This window comes from Equus quagga, chromosome 13 (genome assembly GCF_021613505.1).
Source record: "Equus quagga isolate Etosha38 chromosome 13, UCLA_HA_Equagga_1.0, whole genome shotgun sequence".
NCBI lineage: Eukaryota > Metazoa > Chordata > Mammalia > Perissodactyla > Equidae > Equus > Equus quagga.
Genome location: NC_060279.1, coordinates 35,619,894 through 35,635,172, shown reverse-complemented (window position 1 = coordinate 35,635,172; position 15,279 = coordinate 35,619,894). Strand labels below are relative to the sequence as shown.

General features: G+C 37.0%; 1 protein-coding gene across 1 annotated transcript; it reads left to right on the top strand.

Moving 5' to 3' along the window:
• Positions 1-3,086: 3,086 nt before the first annotated feature.
• On the top strand, positions 3,087-6,556 carry LOC124250620 (T-cell surface glycoprotein CD1a-like). Its single transcript, XM_046682658.1, has 6 exons — positions 3,087-3,311; positions 3,663-3,929; positions 4,636-4,914; positions 5,127-5,405; positions 5,744-5,834; positions 6,001-6,556. The coding sequence occupies exons 1-6, from the start codon at positions 3,254-3,256 to the stop codon at positions 6,041-6,043; spliced, it is 1,017 nt and encodes a 338-aa protein (XP_046538614.1). The 5' UTR covers positions 3,087-3,253; the 3' UTR covers positions 6,044-6,556.
• Positions 6,557-15,279: the final 8,723 nt, after the last annotated feature.

Below are 15,279 nucleotides of genomic sequence, written 5' to 3'. Positions count from 1 at the left end.
TTCTGTTAGTTCATTGTTAGTGTATAGAAATGCTACTGATTTATGTATGTTGATTTTATACCCTGCTGCTTTGCTGTAGTGGTTGATTATTTCTAATAGTTTTTCTATGGATTCTTTGAGGTTTTCTATATATAAGATCATGTCATCTGCAAACAGCGAGAGTTTTACTTCTTCATTACCTATTTGGATTCCTTTTATTTCTTTTTCCTGCCAAATAGCTCTGGCCAACACCTCCAGTACTATGTTGAATAGGAGTGGTGAAAATGGGCACCCTTGTCTTGTTCCTGTTCTGAGAGGGATGGGTTTCAGTTTTTGTCCATTGAGTATGATGTTGGCTGTGGGTTTGTCATATATGGCCTTTATTATGTTGAGGTACTTTCCTTCTATACCCATTTTGTTGAGGGTTTTTATCATAAATGGGTGTTGGATCTTGTCGAATGCTTTCTCTGCATCTATTGAGATGATCATGTGGTTTTTGTTTTTCATTTTGTTGATGTAGTGTATCACATTGATTGACTTGCGGATGTTGAACCATCCCTGTGTCCCTGGTATAAATCCCACTTGATCATGGTGTATAATCTTTTTGATGTATTGCTGTATTCAGTTTGCCAAAATTTTGTTGAGGATTTTTGCATCTATGTTCATCAGTGATATCGGCCTGTAGTTCTCCTTCTTTGTGTTGTCTTTGTCAGGTTTGGGCCAGGGGTTTTTCTTAATGTCTGCTTCGCCCTCAGATTTTGGTTTGTCCTTTGTTCTGTGCCTTAAGAGGAATTATCTCCATACCCTTGTTCCTCTTCCAGCAGCAAGGGCTCTTTTGACTTGATGCTTGCTAACCTGCTTGGGAGAGGGAGCAGGGTCAATTATCTTTGTTCTAGTTCTGTCTCATTCTTAGGCAAGTGCTTTGTTTTGTAGGTTGGGGTTGGAGACTTTAAGAGTTCCTGCCTTTCTCTCAGTAGTATGGAACCTCTTATAAGTCTAGGACAATAAATTTACAATCCCTTCCCCATTATTCCCCTTCCCCCAGCTGCAGGGCACCTTCACCTGTGCCTTAAATGCAACAGGGCTTTTTGCCCTTCCCCCACCAGGTTAAGGCTTTTTTCTGCATGGGAGCTAGGGGAGAGAGATCTGATTGAGATTTCCTGCCTTTCTCATGCGGTAGCTGCTTTCATACCTCAGGCTTGCACCACAGGAAAAATTTCTCTGGTCTACATCCTTGCATCCAATCTTTCAGGAGGCTCTGGTGAGGCCTATGGAAAAAAGCCTACAGATATAAGTGAATTTCCTGTGTCTGTGACTCTCAGGGGTTCTATGTACTCTTGTTAGTTTTCAGTAATTTGTTAACAATTTTAGTTGAATTATTCTTACTGGCTTGTATAGCATCTGACATCTGTCTCAAGTCAGCAAGGGTTTACATCCCCTGTTTCCTTGGAGGAATCTGTCTTTCCTTAGATTCGGGGTTAATTGGTTGCCTTGATATTTCAGCTTTATAATGGATTTAACAGAAGTTGCGATTTTGAATAGTCAGCTTTTTAAAATTGTAAGTATTGGGGTGAAGTTCTTTTTAGCTTTCTATGTTCTTGTCTTAACTTTCCAAAAGAATTATTTTCTTCCTTAAATTAGCCTGAGATAATTTCTGTTTACTTCTGTAAACCAAGAAATAACAAAAGAAACAGTCCAAATACATTTATCCAGATGATACAAAGCACAGAAAAATATTTAAGAGCCTTTAAATAGTTATAAACACAATGAAAGAGGAAGGTCAGCATGTCCAGCAGAGACCAGCTTATGAAAAGACAAGCACAGAACATCCAAGCAGGACCAATAAGAAGGGAATTTGGATAAATGACTCTAGAATACTTTATTAACTTCACTTCCCACCAGTTCTCACTAGTTTCTTGTTATAAGGAATAGATTTACAGCAGGGTCCTCTGTGTAAACTCCATGTTTGTTAGCATATGATTTCATCTGAATTAAAACTGAATAAGATTCTAATTTCACCAAATAGGGTTGCAAATAATGCTTTTTGATGTCTTCAAAAATTTTTATGTTTAGGATCCTCATAATTCTAAAAAATAATTGGATGCCTGAACTGAATTTATTCAGTCGTTCAAAGCTATTCATTGAGCACCTACCACTTGCCAGGCACTCTGTTAGACGCTGGGGATCCAGTACACTAGGAGTATTGATCTAACACCCCCAGACAACCACTTAAGTCAAGAATCTGAGTGGACAAACTTCGGTTAAGGGTCACCATTTTAGAAAGTATTGCTTCAAGTAGGCAGTCTTTCTCTAGAGAGTGTATACATTATGAGAAAACTCAGCAAACCAAGATTTATAATTCTCTGTTTAAGTGTTTTTCTTCCCAAGTAGACTAAAAGCTCTTTGGATAAAGTGATCACATTGTCAATGACCATATGGTCATGACTATAGCAAGAAGTTTGGATCCAGCAGGTGCTAAGTGAATGACTGGTGAGTGAATATATATTTCTGCAAGTCAAACGGAGGGTTTTTTTTTTCTTCATGTTTTTCAATGTTCCTGTTGTCTCTGTGATGGCTACTGGTTCTTCCCTAAGAATAATGGAGAATTGGTGGTACTTTATATTGTTTCACAGGGCAATCATACGGATTCTGACAAAGAAAATAAAACAACATATGAGAAGTCAGAAAAGCAAATGGGGTGGGGTGGGAGTGCCACAGGGGAAGAAAATATTTGGGGAGTATTCAAAAGGGCAGGAGAAGGACAGAGGGACAGAAATGAGCAGGAGGATGAGAAGATGAGGTAGGTGCTGGGAAGCAACTTAGTTTTATGCTTTTATTGTATGAGTGAGAAAAAAAGCCCTAGAAGTAAAGCGACTTTTCAATGCCACACAAGACTTGTTTCACAGAGTTGATTTGGGGGAAAGTGAACCTGATGGAAGCTCTTGACTCTTCTTGAGAGAAGCTGGAAGCCAGAGAGGAGAGTCAGAATTATAGGGGGAGTGAGTCTGAGTAGGCAGTCCACAGAACTGGGAGGGCAAATGAGATTCTGAGTAGGTGGTCCAGAGAACTTAAAGGGGAAATGAGAGTCTGAATGAGTGGCCCAGGTTTTAGGGAAGGAGTAGATTTTCTTTATTGCAGACAACGATTCAAGGAAAGGTTTTTCTGTTGGTAGGAGAAGGAAGTCAGAATAGAGGTATTGCAGGGTAGGCTTGTTTAGAACAGAAATCAAAGACCAACTTTTTTGAGAGAAACAAATAACATCTGCAAGTAAAATATGTTCCTGCAACTTCCATTGCTAGCAGTTCTCCTCTCAGATGTTGACAGTAAAGATGGTAAGAACTCTGGCAACTGCCCATTTGGGTGCAAGAGGGTCTGTGTGTGTGTGTGTGTGTGTGTGTGTGTGTATTCATGTGTTTATATGTAGTAGATTTTCCCCAGCATATACCTGGAGAGTGAGAATGTCAGTTTTGTTCCATTCTAAGTGTCCCTGACCAGGTCCCTGTGCTCTTCTAAAGGTTGAATATAAAGTGTGGGGCCCTAGGGTACGAAAATGTCTCCTGAGATCACTATGTCTTCCTTTTCCTTCAGATTCTGAGTTTCCTTCTCTGTTACCTTGTTTTCTCCATTCTCTCTCCTTCCCAATGTCTGTTTTTGCCCTCCTTTTTTCTGTTCCTTTTCCACAGACTTCCAGGAGCCAGTCTCCTTCCAAATCATCCAGACTTCATCCTTTTACAACCGTTCCTCAGTACAAAAACTGGGCTCAGGTTGGTTGAGTGACTTGCAAACTCATGGATGGGATAGCAACTCTGGCACTATTATTTTCCTGTGGCCCTGGTCCAAGGGCAACTTCAGCAATGAAGAGATGATGGAAGTGGAAAAGTTATGCCGTATGTTCTCTGTTCGAGTAATTCAGGCAGTTCACAACCATGCCAATCAATGGAAGCTTGCATGTGAGTTAGGTTCCCTCCGTGAGGAGTGGGGATATGAGTGGGAGGTGTGTGTGTCTTAATGAGATTTTTATTCCTCTTATTCCCCTCTATTCTGAAGCATACAACTCCCCTTCATAAAACTGCAATTATATGCTTTTGGTCAGGAGGTATAACCCAGACCCTGATACTTCAAAAGCTTCAAGTCTCCTGCTGCTTACAAACTCCTCTCTCATTGACTGCAGGCTGGTGCCTTATATTTTCTAATAGCAGTCTCTTGTGACCATGCCTTTCCCTGGCCTTCAACCAGGTACTCTCAGCTTCTTCACTTTTTGATTGATTCCTTAAAGTGTGATTTTTCTCCCCCATTCCATCTCTTCAGCAATTTTTGTTGATATATTCATTGTAACCTATTGCATTCCATTCATTCTAGATTATTATAACGCCAACTCTCTCACACTCAGTCCTACCTTATTCTCTTACCTACCCTATCTATGTTGCCTTCTTTGAACAATTTGGCCACTTCTTCATGGAAGTCATTTGTCTTTTGTCTCTTCCTCTATCTCCAGCTACCACTAATTCCTCTTTGTCTGAACCTCTGCTAAAACCAAACTTTGCTCCATTCCCTCAAATCTTCTAAACTTCTCCCTTCTGCTCATATCATCTTTTACTTCCATTCCTTTCATTTTTCACTTCCTCTTTCCACTAATTCTCAACACCTCTTCCCCAGATCCTTTTGAGGTACAGACAGCAGCAGGTTGTGAGCTGAGTTTTCAAGAAGCCTCAATAGGCTTCATGCGGGTTGCTTATCAAGGATCAGATTTCATGAGCTTCCAGAACAAGTCATGGTTGCCGTCTCCAAAGGGTGGAAGTAGGGCTCAGGATGTCTGCAGACTATTCAATTCACATAAAGTTGACCTGCAAATAACAGACAGATTCCTCAGTGACACCTGCCCACGTCTCCTTCTGGGAATTCTTGATGCGGGGAAGGCAGATCTCCAGCGACAAGGTCAGTCCTGTGCCGTTCCTCCAAGGCTTCTTTATTCTGAAATCATACTTTTTCATCATTCCCTTCCCAAGAAGGTGCCAAGAGGGAAAGGGAATAATGGATGACAGATTCCTAGGGGTGGGAAAGATGTGTCTGTCTAAACTGATGTGAAGATCTGAACCTCTAAATCTGTGTTAGAGTTCTCATCTGAATATCTTTCCTGTCCTCTGCAGTAAAACCAGAGGCCTGGCTGTCCACTGGCCCCAGTCCTGGTCCTGGCCGTCTGATGATGGTTTGTCACGTCTCTGGCTTCTACCCAAAGCCAATTTGGGTGATGTGGATGCAGGGCGATCAGGAGCATCTGGGCACTCAGCAAAGTGACATTTTGCCCAATGCTGATGGGACATGGTATCTTCGTAAGTCCTTGGATGTGGAAGCCCTCGAAGCAGCTGGCCTGTCTTGCCGGGTGAGACACAGCAGTCTAGGAGGCCAGGACATCATTGTCTACCAGGGTAAGAAAGAATGGGGGCCCTAGCTGGGAAAGGGAATAAGTGGTCCTCAAGAAGAGCAGGAGAACCAGATGAAAAATTTGGGATTCTAGGGACTTCAGACCCAAAAGAAATAAAAACAAGTTATCCAAGAAATATAAAAGTGGAAAATGAGGGACCTGCTGATGTAGGAGGACATTGAAGGTTAAATGAAGGATTCATCTCTGAAAAGGGATGAGTGAAGAGATAGGAAGAAAGGAGACTGGTGGGGATGACACACAAATGAACAAAGGAAGGTAAGGGAAATGCAGTAAAATGGGGTGGATTTGAAATGACACCCTTGTATGCTTCTAAATCCACAGAACATCACAACTCCTTGGGCTGGATCTTCTTGGGAGTGATAGTGTCCCTGGTACTTCTGACAGGTCTTGCATTTTGGCTTAGGAAGCGCTGGTAAGTTCTTTGTATCCATCCTTCCTGCCCTTTGCCCCACTCCCTGACTGTCTTCTCATCTTTTTGTTTTCTTTCTCCTTAGTCTCCCTCCCAGTCCCCTTCCTTCTTACTGCTCACTTCTCACCTCCACCTTCTGCATAGTGACTTCCATATCTGTTGTTGTCAGGACACACTGTGAACCTCCAAGCAATCTTATCCTTTTGGAATGAGATCCCTGCAGCCCAGGTGCTCAGGATGTACTTAAACCTGACAAGGTGATGACATCTGCTCAACTCTTCCTATACAACATTTTTTGTTCCTTTTTATTTCTGCTTAATGATCAGTTGTCAGTATAAGCCAGATGTAATTTTGCAGGATTTGTTTTTCTGACCTGGGTTCTGGGACTTAAAATTCATATTATAATTGTGAATGGATAAGATCTCAGCAACACCTACATATTCAAATATTAATGGGTCCTCAGGCCCATTTCAGATGTTACTTCCTCCAGAGGGCCTTCCCTGATGCATAAGTGTAAGCAGTCTCTGCCTTGTCTGATCTCCCAGTGCACTTGAACTGTACTTTGCCAAATCTAATCCTCACTTCCTGCCCTTTGTTGCAGGTATTTAAATCCCTTTGCCCCTTATAATTTTGAAGCTTTTTGAGAGCAAAGTCCATGTCTTTTTAGTATTTATATCCTTGGCCAATTGTCTTATTTGCATGAAATATGTTCTCAATAAAAATCTGTGTTGAATTTACAGAAAATTTACAGTCTTTTCTTATTCTTTTCATTCCTGACATGTCAGTAGTAGTTAAGACATTTGATAGTTTTGTTAAAAGTCTTCTCACTTGGCCAAAGGAATCAGACTTTCCTTATTCCTTAGTGACTTCTCTGAGGCCCTGAGGAGAAACACAATGTTGCCTTTGACCATTCTTACTATTTAACTATAGAGACCTATTGGAGTGAAACAATTGGTCCCAATATTCTAAGCAAAAAGAAGAAAGCAGGCTGTAAGTCCTTGCTATTCAGTGTGGTTCAGGGACATGCAGCAGGGTTATCATCTTCCAGCTTGTTAGAAATATAGAATATTTGGTCTCAGACCTACTGAATCAAGGTTTACATTTATCAAAATCAACAGGGGATTCATAAGTGCATTAAAATTTGAGAAACACTGATATAGGTGATGCCTGAGAGGTAGTAGTGCAAGTGTCTCATGGAAGAAAAACAAAAAAGATTAAGAAAAGAGGACAAGAACTTGTCAGCCTTGCATAGCACCCACGTGATTTTTGATTGGATAACTCCATCCTTATTTGTAGTCCTGGACTCTGACCAGCCTAAGGCAATCATGAGAAAACATCTTTGACAGTGTAGCAGGCTAAAGGATGAACAGGTAACCAATAATTGAAGTCAAATTATGATATAGATCCCACTTGTCATTGCTCAGAATGATGGCTCAGGACTAGGCACCAGCTCTAAGGTGGCACAGTTTATATGAAGCCTCATTCTTGTGTTTGATGGTAGAGGAAAGAGATGCTCTGTCTTGTCCTGGATGTTATGGTCTGGGGTATAAGCTATGAAATGACATGGCAATTAAATAATCCAAATTAAACAATTAAATTATCCAAATGCAAGACTTATTATGTGAATTTCCTCTTGACACAATAAGTTTGTTCATTCATTCATTCATCTCATATTCACTGTTTCTTATTGGTATGGTAAACATATTCACTGACACTGATTTCAAATATATGAGAAGCAGCTGTATTTCCAGGTGTTTAAAATACAATGAATAATCTCTCCTTCCATGCTTGATCCTTTTTTGATGTCTATATTTAATCACCCAGAGTCAAACTTCAGAGATCTTCATAGCCTTTCTTTCCCAGCTTTTCTGTTTTCCTTGTTGTTCTCTGTAAAATCTCTGAAAATTATTTCTTCCTTTCCCTATTGGTAAGTTTAACAACCTCAGCATAGGATAAATATAGAGCTTTCCTCTCTCCTAGCATACATTCCTGTTGGTTTCCTAAACAAACACTCTCCCTCAGCCACAGTGGGAATGGTTAGGGGATAGAAGTTTCTGCTCCTGAGAATCTCCTCAAGAAAGGATCAAGACCCTGGTATAAAATGTGAAGCAGGTTTGTTATTAGACTTGAAGAAAACAGGAAATATAAGCTTCCTGGGATTTTGCAATTAGAAGGAATTGACTGTATTATCAGAATTAGTCCAGGGAAGTTTAGCACCAAGAAACCAGTTCTACAAGAAATGCTGAAGGGACTTATTTAAGTGGGAAAGAGAAACCGCAAATAGGGATACAAAAATTATCAAAAATAATTTTTAAAAAACCAGGCAATAAAATCACTGGTAAAGGCAAAAATATAATGAAGGTAGCAGATCAACTACCTATGAAGATAATATGAAGACTAAAAGACAAAAATACTAAAATTAGCTATTTCAATGATAAGAGGGTAATGGATAGACAGACACAAAACAAGAGATTAGATATGACATGAAAAACATAAAATGTAGGAGGAGGGGAGTAAAAGAGTAGAACTTTTAGAAAGAGGTCAAGCTAAAGAGACTATGAACTCAATAAATATTACTATATACATAGAATATTATATAGGAACTTCATGATAATCACAAACCAGAAACCTACAATAAGTAAACAAATAAGTAACAGGAAAGAAATATTACTAAAGAAAGCCATCAAACCATAAGGGAAGAGAGCACGAGAAGAAGAAAGGAACAGAGAAGAACTACTAAAACACCCAGAAAAAAAGTAACAAAGTGGCAATAAATACATATTTATTAATAGTTACAATGAATGTTAATGGATTAAATGCTCCAATCAAAAGGCACAGGGTGGCTGATTGGATGAAAAAACAAGATCCATATATATGCTGCATACAAGAGACACACTTCAGACCTAAAGACACTCACAAACTGAAAGTGAAAAGATGGAAAAATATACTCCATGCAAATAACAAAGAAAAGAAAGTGGGTGTAGCAATACTATATCAGGCAAAATATTCTTTCAAACAAAAAGAGGTAACAACTGACAAAGAAGGGCACTACAAAATGATAAAGGGAACAATCCAACAAGAAGATATAACACTTGTAAATATCTATGCACCCAACAGAGAAGCACCTAAATATATAAAGCATTTACTAACAGACATAAAAGGAGAAATAGTAACAGAATAATAGTAGAAGACTTTAACACTTGACTTAATCCAATGGATAGATCATCCAAACATAAGATCAATAAGGAAACACTGGCCTTAAAGAACACATTAGACCAGATGCACTTATTGGATATATATAGAGCATTCCACCCAAAAATTGGAGATTACCCATTCTTTTCAAATATGCATGGAACATTCTCCAGAATTGATCACATATTAGGCCACAAAACATGTCTCAATAAATTTAGGAAGATAGAAATAATACCATGCATCTTTTCTGACCACAAAGGTATGAAACTAGAAATCAACTACAGGAAGAAAACCAGAAAAGCCATAAATATGTGGAGATTAAACAAAATGCTACTGAACAATGATTGAGTCAATGAAGAAATCAAAGGAGAAATCAAAAAATATCTGGAGACTAAGGAAAATGAAAATACTACATGCCAGAATCTATGGCATACAGTAAAAGTGGTTGTAAGAAGGAGGTTTATAGCAATTCAGGCCCACCTCAACAAATAAGAAAAATCCCAAATAAACAATCTAAAAGTGCATCTAAGGGTACTGGAAAAAGAAGGACAAACAAAGCTCCAAATGAGCAGAAGGAAGGAAATAATAAAAGTCAGAGTAGAAATAAACAAAATAGAGACAAAAACAATAGAAAAAATTAATGAAACCAAGAGCTGATTCATTGAAAAGATACACAAAATTGACAAACCTTTAGCTAGGCTCACCAAGAAAAAAAGAGAGAGGGCTCAAATAAATAAAATCAGAAATGAAAGAGGAGAAATTACAATGGACGCCTCAGAAATACAAAAGGTTATAAGAGAATACTATGAAAAGCTACAAGCCAAGAACATTGGATAATCCAGAAGAAATGCATCAATTCTTAGAATCATACAACATTCCAAAACTGGACCAAGAAGAAGTAGAGAATTTGAATAGACCAATCACCAGTAAGGAGATCAAAGCAGTAATAAAAAACCTTCCAAAACATAAAAGTCCAGGACCAGAAGGCTTCTGTTGTGAATTCTACCAAACATTCAAAGATGACTTAATACCTATTCTTCTCAAACTCTTCCAAAAAATTGAAGAGCAAGGGAAACTTCCTAACTCATTCTACAAAGCCAACATTATCCTGACACCAAAACCAGACAAAAACAACACAAAAAAGAAAATTACAGGCCAATATCACTGATGAACATTGATGCAAAAATCATCAACAAAATACTAGCAAGTTGAATACAACAATACATTAAAAAGATCATACATCATGATCAAATGAGTATTATTCCAGGGATGCAGGGATGGCTCAACATCTGCAAATAATCAATGTGATACATCACATTACCAAAGTGAAGAATAAAAATCACATGATCATCTCAATAGATGCAGAGAAAGCATTTGATAAGATACAGCATTGATTTATGATAAAAAAAAACTTCTAAGTAAAATGGGTATAGAAGGAAAATACCTTAAGATAATAAAGGCCATATGTGACAAACCCACAGTTAATATAATTCTCAATGGAGAAAAATTGAAAGCTACGCCTCTAAGAGCAGGAACCAGAAAAGGATACCCACTTTCACCACTCTTAGTTAACACAGTATGGAAGACTTAGCCAGAGCAATAAGGCAAGAAAAAGAAATAAAAGGGATCCAAATTGGAAAAGAAGAAGTGAAGCTGTCACTATTTGCAGATGACATGATGTTATATATAGAAAACCCTAAAGAATCCACAAAAAAACTTCTGGAAATAATAAATGAATACAGTCAAGTCTCAGGATACAAAATCAACAGACAAAAATCAGTTGTGTTTCTATGCACTAACAATGAAGCAGCAGAAATAGAAATTAAGAATACAATCCCGTTTACAATTGCAACAAAAGGAATAAAACACCTAGGAATAAACTTAACCAAAGAAGTGAAAGATCTGTACACTGAAAATTATAAAACATTGTGGAAAGAAAGTGAAGATGACACAAAGAAATGGAAAGATATTCAGTGCTCTTGGATTGGAAGAATTAACATAGTTAAAATGTCCATACTTCCTAAAGCAATCTACAGATTCAATGCAATCTCTATTTAAGTTCCAACAACTGTTTTCACAGAAGTAGGAAAAAGAATCCTAAAATTTATATGGAGCAACAAAAAACCCTGAATAGCCAAAGAAATCCTGATGAAAGAACAAAGTTGAAGTTATCACACTCTCTGATTCCAAAATATACTACAAAGCTATAGTAACCAAAACAGCATGGTACTAACACAAAAATGGACACACAGATCAATGGAACAGAATCAAGAGCCCAGAAATAAATGCACACATTTATGTACAGCTAATTTTCGACAGGGATCCAACAACATACGATGGAGAAAGAACAATGGAGAAAGGAGAGTCTCTTCAATAAATGGTGTTGGGACAACTGGACAGCCACATGCAAAAGAATGAAAATAGACTATTATCTTACACCATGCACAAAAATCAACTCAAAATGGATTAAAGACTTGAATATAAGACCTGAAACCATGAAACTTCTAGAAGAAAACATAGACAGTACACTCTTTAACATTGGTCTTGCACACATATTTTCATACATCTGTGTCCCATCTCCTGATTACTTGATATAAAGATAACTTGATCAAGTCAAAAGATGAGAATTTTTAAAATATGAAATTGTGTTGAATAGTAAAAATGTGTAACTTAGTATTTGACATTTTTATAACTTAATTAGTTTTTGTTGTTCTAAACTTTTTAATGGAATGTAAGATTTTTCTGTTTAAGGAAATTTGGACATGTGACCAGAAGGCTACAGTCAGCTTTGTAAATGAGAGATTTAACACATCATTGCATCATCACCTTTATAAATATGTTCATTATTTATAATCATGACATTATGAATTCTTTACTTTTTAATTATTATAATTGTTCATAGTGATCTTCAAAATAAACCTTTTTCTTATTCACACATAAGAAGTTTAACCAACTAAGCCTACAGCAAGCTGGAAGTATATAGGAAGTTTCTCAGTTCTAGGAAGAAGGATTAAAAGAGAATTTGTAAGCGCAGGGATGCATCAATCCAGTGAAAACCAAGGGAAGGGAAATTTCTTCTTAAAAGAGATCTGGCCACATCAACAAACAAACCTATGTTCATCACAGGCAGGAGTAAGAGATTAAAAGTAATTTTAGCAAGAATAAAGGAAAAACCAATCAACATCATGTGTCAAGAAAATTAGTGTCAGCCATTTTCTTTAAAATTCGTGTTCTCTGTGATGTTAGTTTGGGGGCTAGCAAGAGTCACTGGTGAATTTGATAATTGATGTGGTTTATAAGTTTCAGAAATAATTTATTTGTGCTTTGTTCGATTTTCTGTGGTGATCTGTAAATTCGTTACCTCAGGATTTAAAATGGGAAGCAGACATGGACTATGAACAAAGTGTGTATATGCACTCACACACTTCTGCTTTCTGCTTTCCTTTAATTTTAATTATTCTGAGATTTTTAAACAACGATCACTAAGGATTAATTTTTGCAATCTTATTATCATGCATTATCTTTACATAGGTGAGCACACAATCTCTTTTTGTGGTCCATAAATGATTCTAAAGTAACACGTACAGGAGAATTTAGAGGTTTAAATCATTTATTTGTAAACAAGACAGACTAAAAACATAAGAGCTAAGATTTTAATTTAAGAAGCTAGAAAAACAACAACAAAATCAATGAAAATTTAGAAGTTAGAAAGTTAATTTGAAAGCACTAAAATTTAAAATAAAAAGCAAAGCAAAAAATTGATAAGAGTGACTGACAACACTACAGGCAAACTTTTGAAGAAAATCTATAAAAATATAAAAACCTCTCTCAGAACTGATCAAAAGACTCATATTATTAGAAAAATAGATATAGATAAGCAATATACAGATTAAAATAAGAGAATGGTATATATAATTAACATAAACACATCTGTTATAGATAAAAAAATTAAAGAATCATAGGTGAGGAAGAAATTCTGAATATCTAACTAATTGTTGAGGGAAATGAAGAAGTAGTCAATTTTACTAGTTACACAAGGTCCCAGGTGTAGATTACATGGAGCAGCAGATAATCATATTTCATATGCATTGTTCCAGGTACAGAAAAAGCTAGAAAAGAATCCCAACTAATTTTATGAGGCAAAATTTTCATCACACCCTAGCCAGCAACAACTCTTCAAGAAAAAGCAAAACAAAAATTAAAATAATAGCTATCAGCTAATCTCATTTATGTATATTTACTCAGAAATTAAGTATATAGACACAAATAAAATATTTACAAACAAAATCCAGCACCAAATGAAGTGAGATTTCTCCATAGACTGCAAAGATTGTCTACCACTAGAAATCTCTTGGGACCGGACTGGTGGTGCAGAGGTTAAGTTCTCACGTTCCACTTCTGTGGCCCAGGGTTGGCCAGTTCAGGTCCTGAGTGCGGACCTATGCACCACTTGTCAAGCTATGCTGTGGCAGGTGTCCCACATACAAAGTAGAGGAAGATGGGCATGAATATTAGCTCAGGGCCAGTCTTCCTCAGCAAAAAGAGGAGGATTGGTGGCAGATGTTAGCTCAGGGCTAATCTTCCTCAAAAAAATAAAATTTCTTAAGAAAATTACTTCTTTCGACAGATTCAAGAAATAAAATCTTATAACCATCTCTAGAGTTACAGAAAAAGAATTTGACACATATAAATGTTTATTCTGACAAAACATTACCAATTCGGAATAGAAGAAAACTCCCACTGTATGGTCAAATGTAGCGACAAACAACCTACATGACATATGGTTAATTCTGAAGCTTTAAAGTATTCCAGTGAAAATCAAGAACAAGATGTCTGACTACTGTAGTCATCACTATTCAATAGAATACAAAAAGTCCTAGTTAATCCAGTAAGGCCAGAAAAATAAGGAGGTATGAAAAGAGATACTAAAGAAAAAATTATCATTCTTTGCAGCTTTTATGATTGTATACAAGAAATTTTTTTTTTTTTAAGATTTTATTATTTCCTTTTTCTCCCCAACGCCCCCCGGTACATAGTTGTATATTCTTCCTTGTGGATTCTTCTAGTTGTGGTATGTGGGACGCTGCCTCAGCGTGGTTTGATGAGCAGTGCCATGTCCGCGCCCAGGATTCGAACCAACGAAACACTGGGCCGCCTGCAGCGGAGCGCACGAACTTAACCACTTGGCCACGGGGCCAGCCCCTGTATACAAGAAAATTTTAAAAATTAACAAAATATTGGGAATAATAAAAGAGCTCAGGAATTTATCTAGTTATAAATTTAACATATAAATAAAACTATAAGATTTCAAGGGAATAGATATTTTTTTCAGATGATAGGATTTCGACATAGAAAACTGATAGAATAAAAAGCAGGTGGCTGGCCCCATGGCCAAGTGATTAAGTTCACGTGCTCCACTTCAGTGGCCCAGGGTTTTGCAGGTTCAGATCCTGGGCACAGACATGGCACCGCTCATCAAGCCATGCTGAGGCAGTGTCCCACATAGCACAACTAGAAGGACCTACAACTGGAATATACAACTATCTACTGAGGGTTTTGGGGAGAAGAAGAAAAACAAAAGAAAAGTAGATTAGCAACAGATGTTAGCTCAGGTGCCAATCATGAAAAAAAAAAATAGAGGTACCATGAAAATTTAGCAAATTATCTAGACACAAACTGAATATGAAAAAATCAACAACCCTGTTTTATACAAGCAATGAACAAAAAAATAAGATATTATTTATAATAGCAACAAAGCCTTTAAAATAGCTAAAGAAAGAATATACAAGAATTCTATAGAGAAATTCTAAGTACTGTTAAAGATCATAAAACTATTTCTGATGAATTGGAGTTGTATGCAGGAGTTATAAAAAAAATTATAATTTTAAAACACTTCTATAATTTCAGTAAACTCCTATTTGAAATTCTAGCTGGATTTTGGAGGTACTTAGTAAACTTATGTTTTATATTATGTGGAAAAATAAATGACTATGAATATCTAAATCATTTTTGAAAGAGACAAGCAAAGGTTTATTCACAATAGAATAAAGTCCTAAATGCAAAAGATGATGTTACAAAGTCAGTAGCACAGAATATAGCAGAATATCTTTATAACCTATTACTGGGGACTTATTTCTTCAACTAAATTCCCAAATTGAAAGCTCTGGAGCCGGGGGGGCAGCATAGACTGTTCTAATGTTTTGCATAATGTTTCTGAATCACAAACTGTATGAAATTGATTTTCTTTGCAAAAAAA

Coding starts and splice junctions, on each gene's coding strand:
- LOC124250620 (XM_046682658.1), top strand. CDS start 3,254: ATGTTCCTGCAACTTCCATTGCTAGCAGTTCTCCTCTCAGATGTTGAC. Junction 5,406..5,743: donor GGACATCATTGTCTACCAGG/GTAAGAAAGAAT, acceptor CTAAATCCACAG/AACATCACAACTCCTTGGGC. Junction 5,835..6,000: donor TTTTGGCTTAGGAAGCGCTG/GTAAGTTCTTTG, acceptor TGTTGTTGTCAG/GACACACTGTGAACCTCCAA.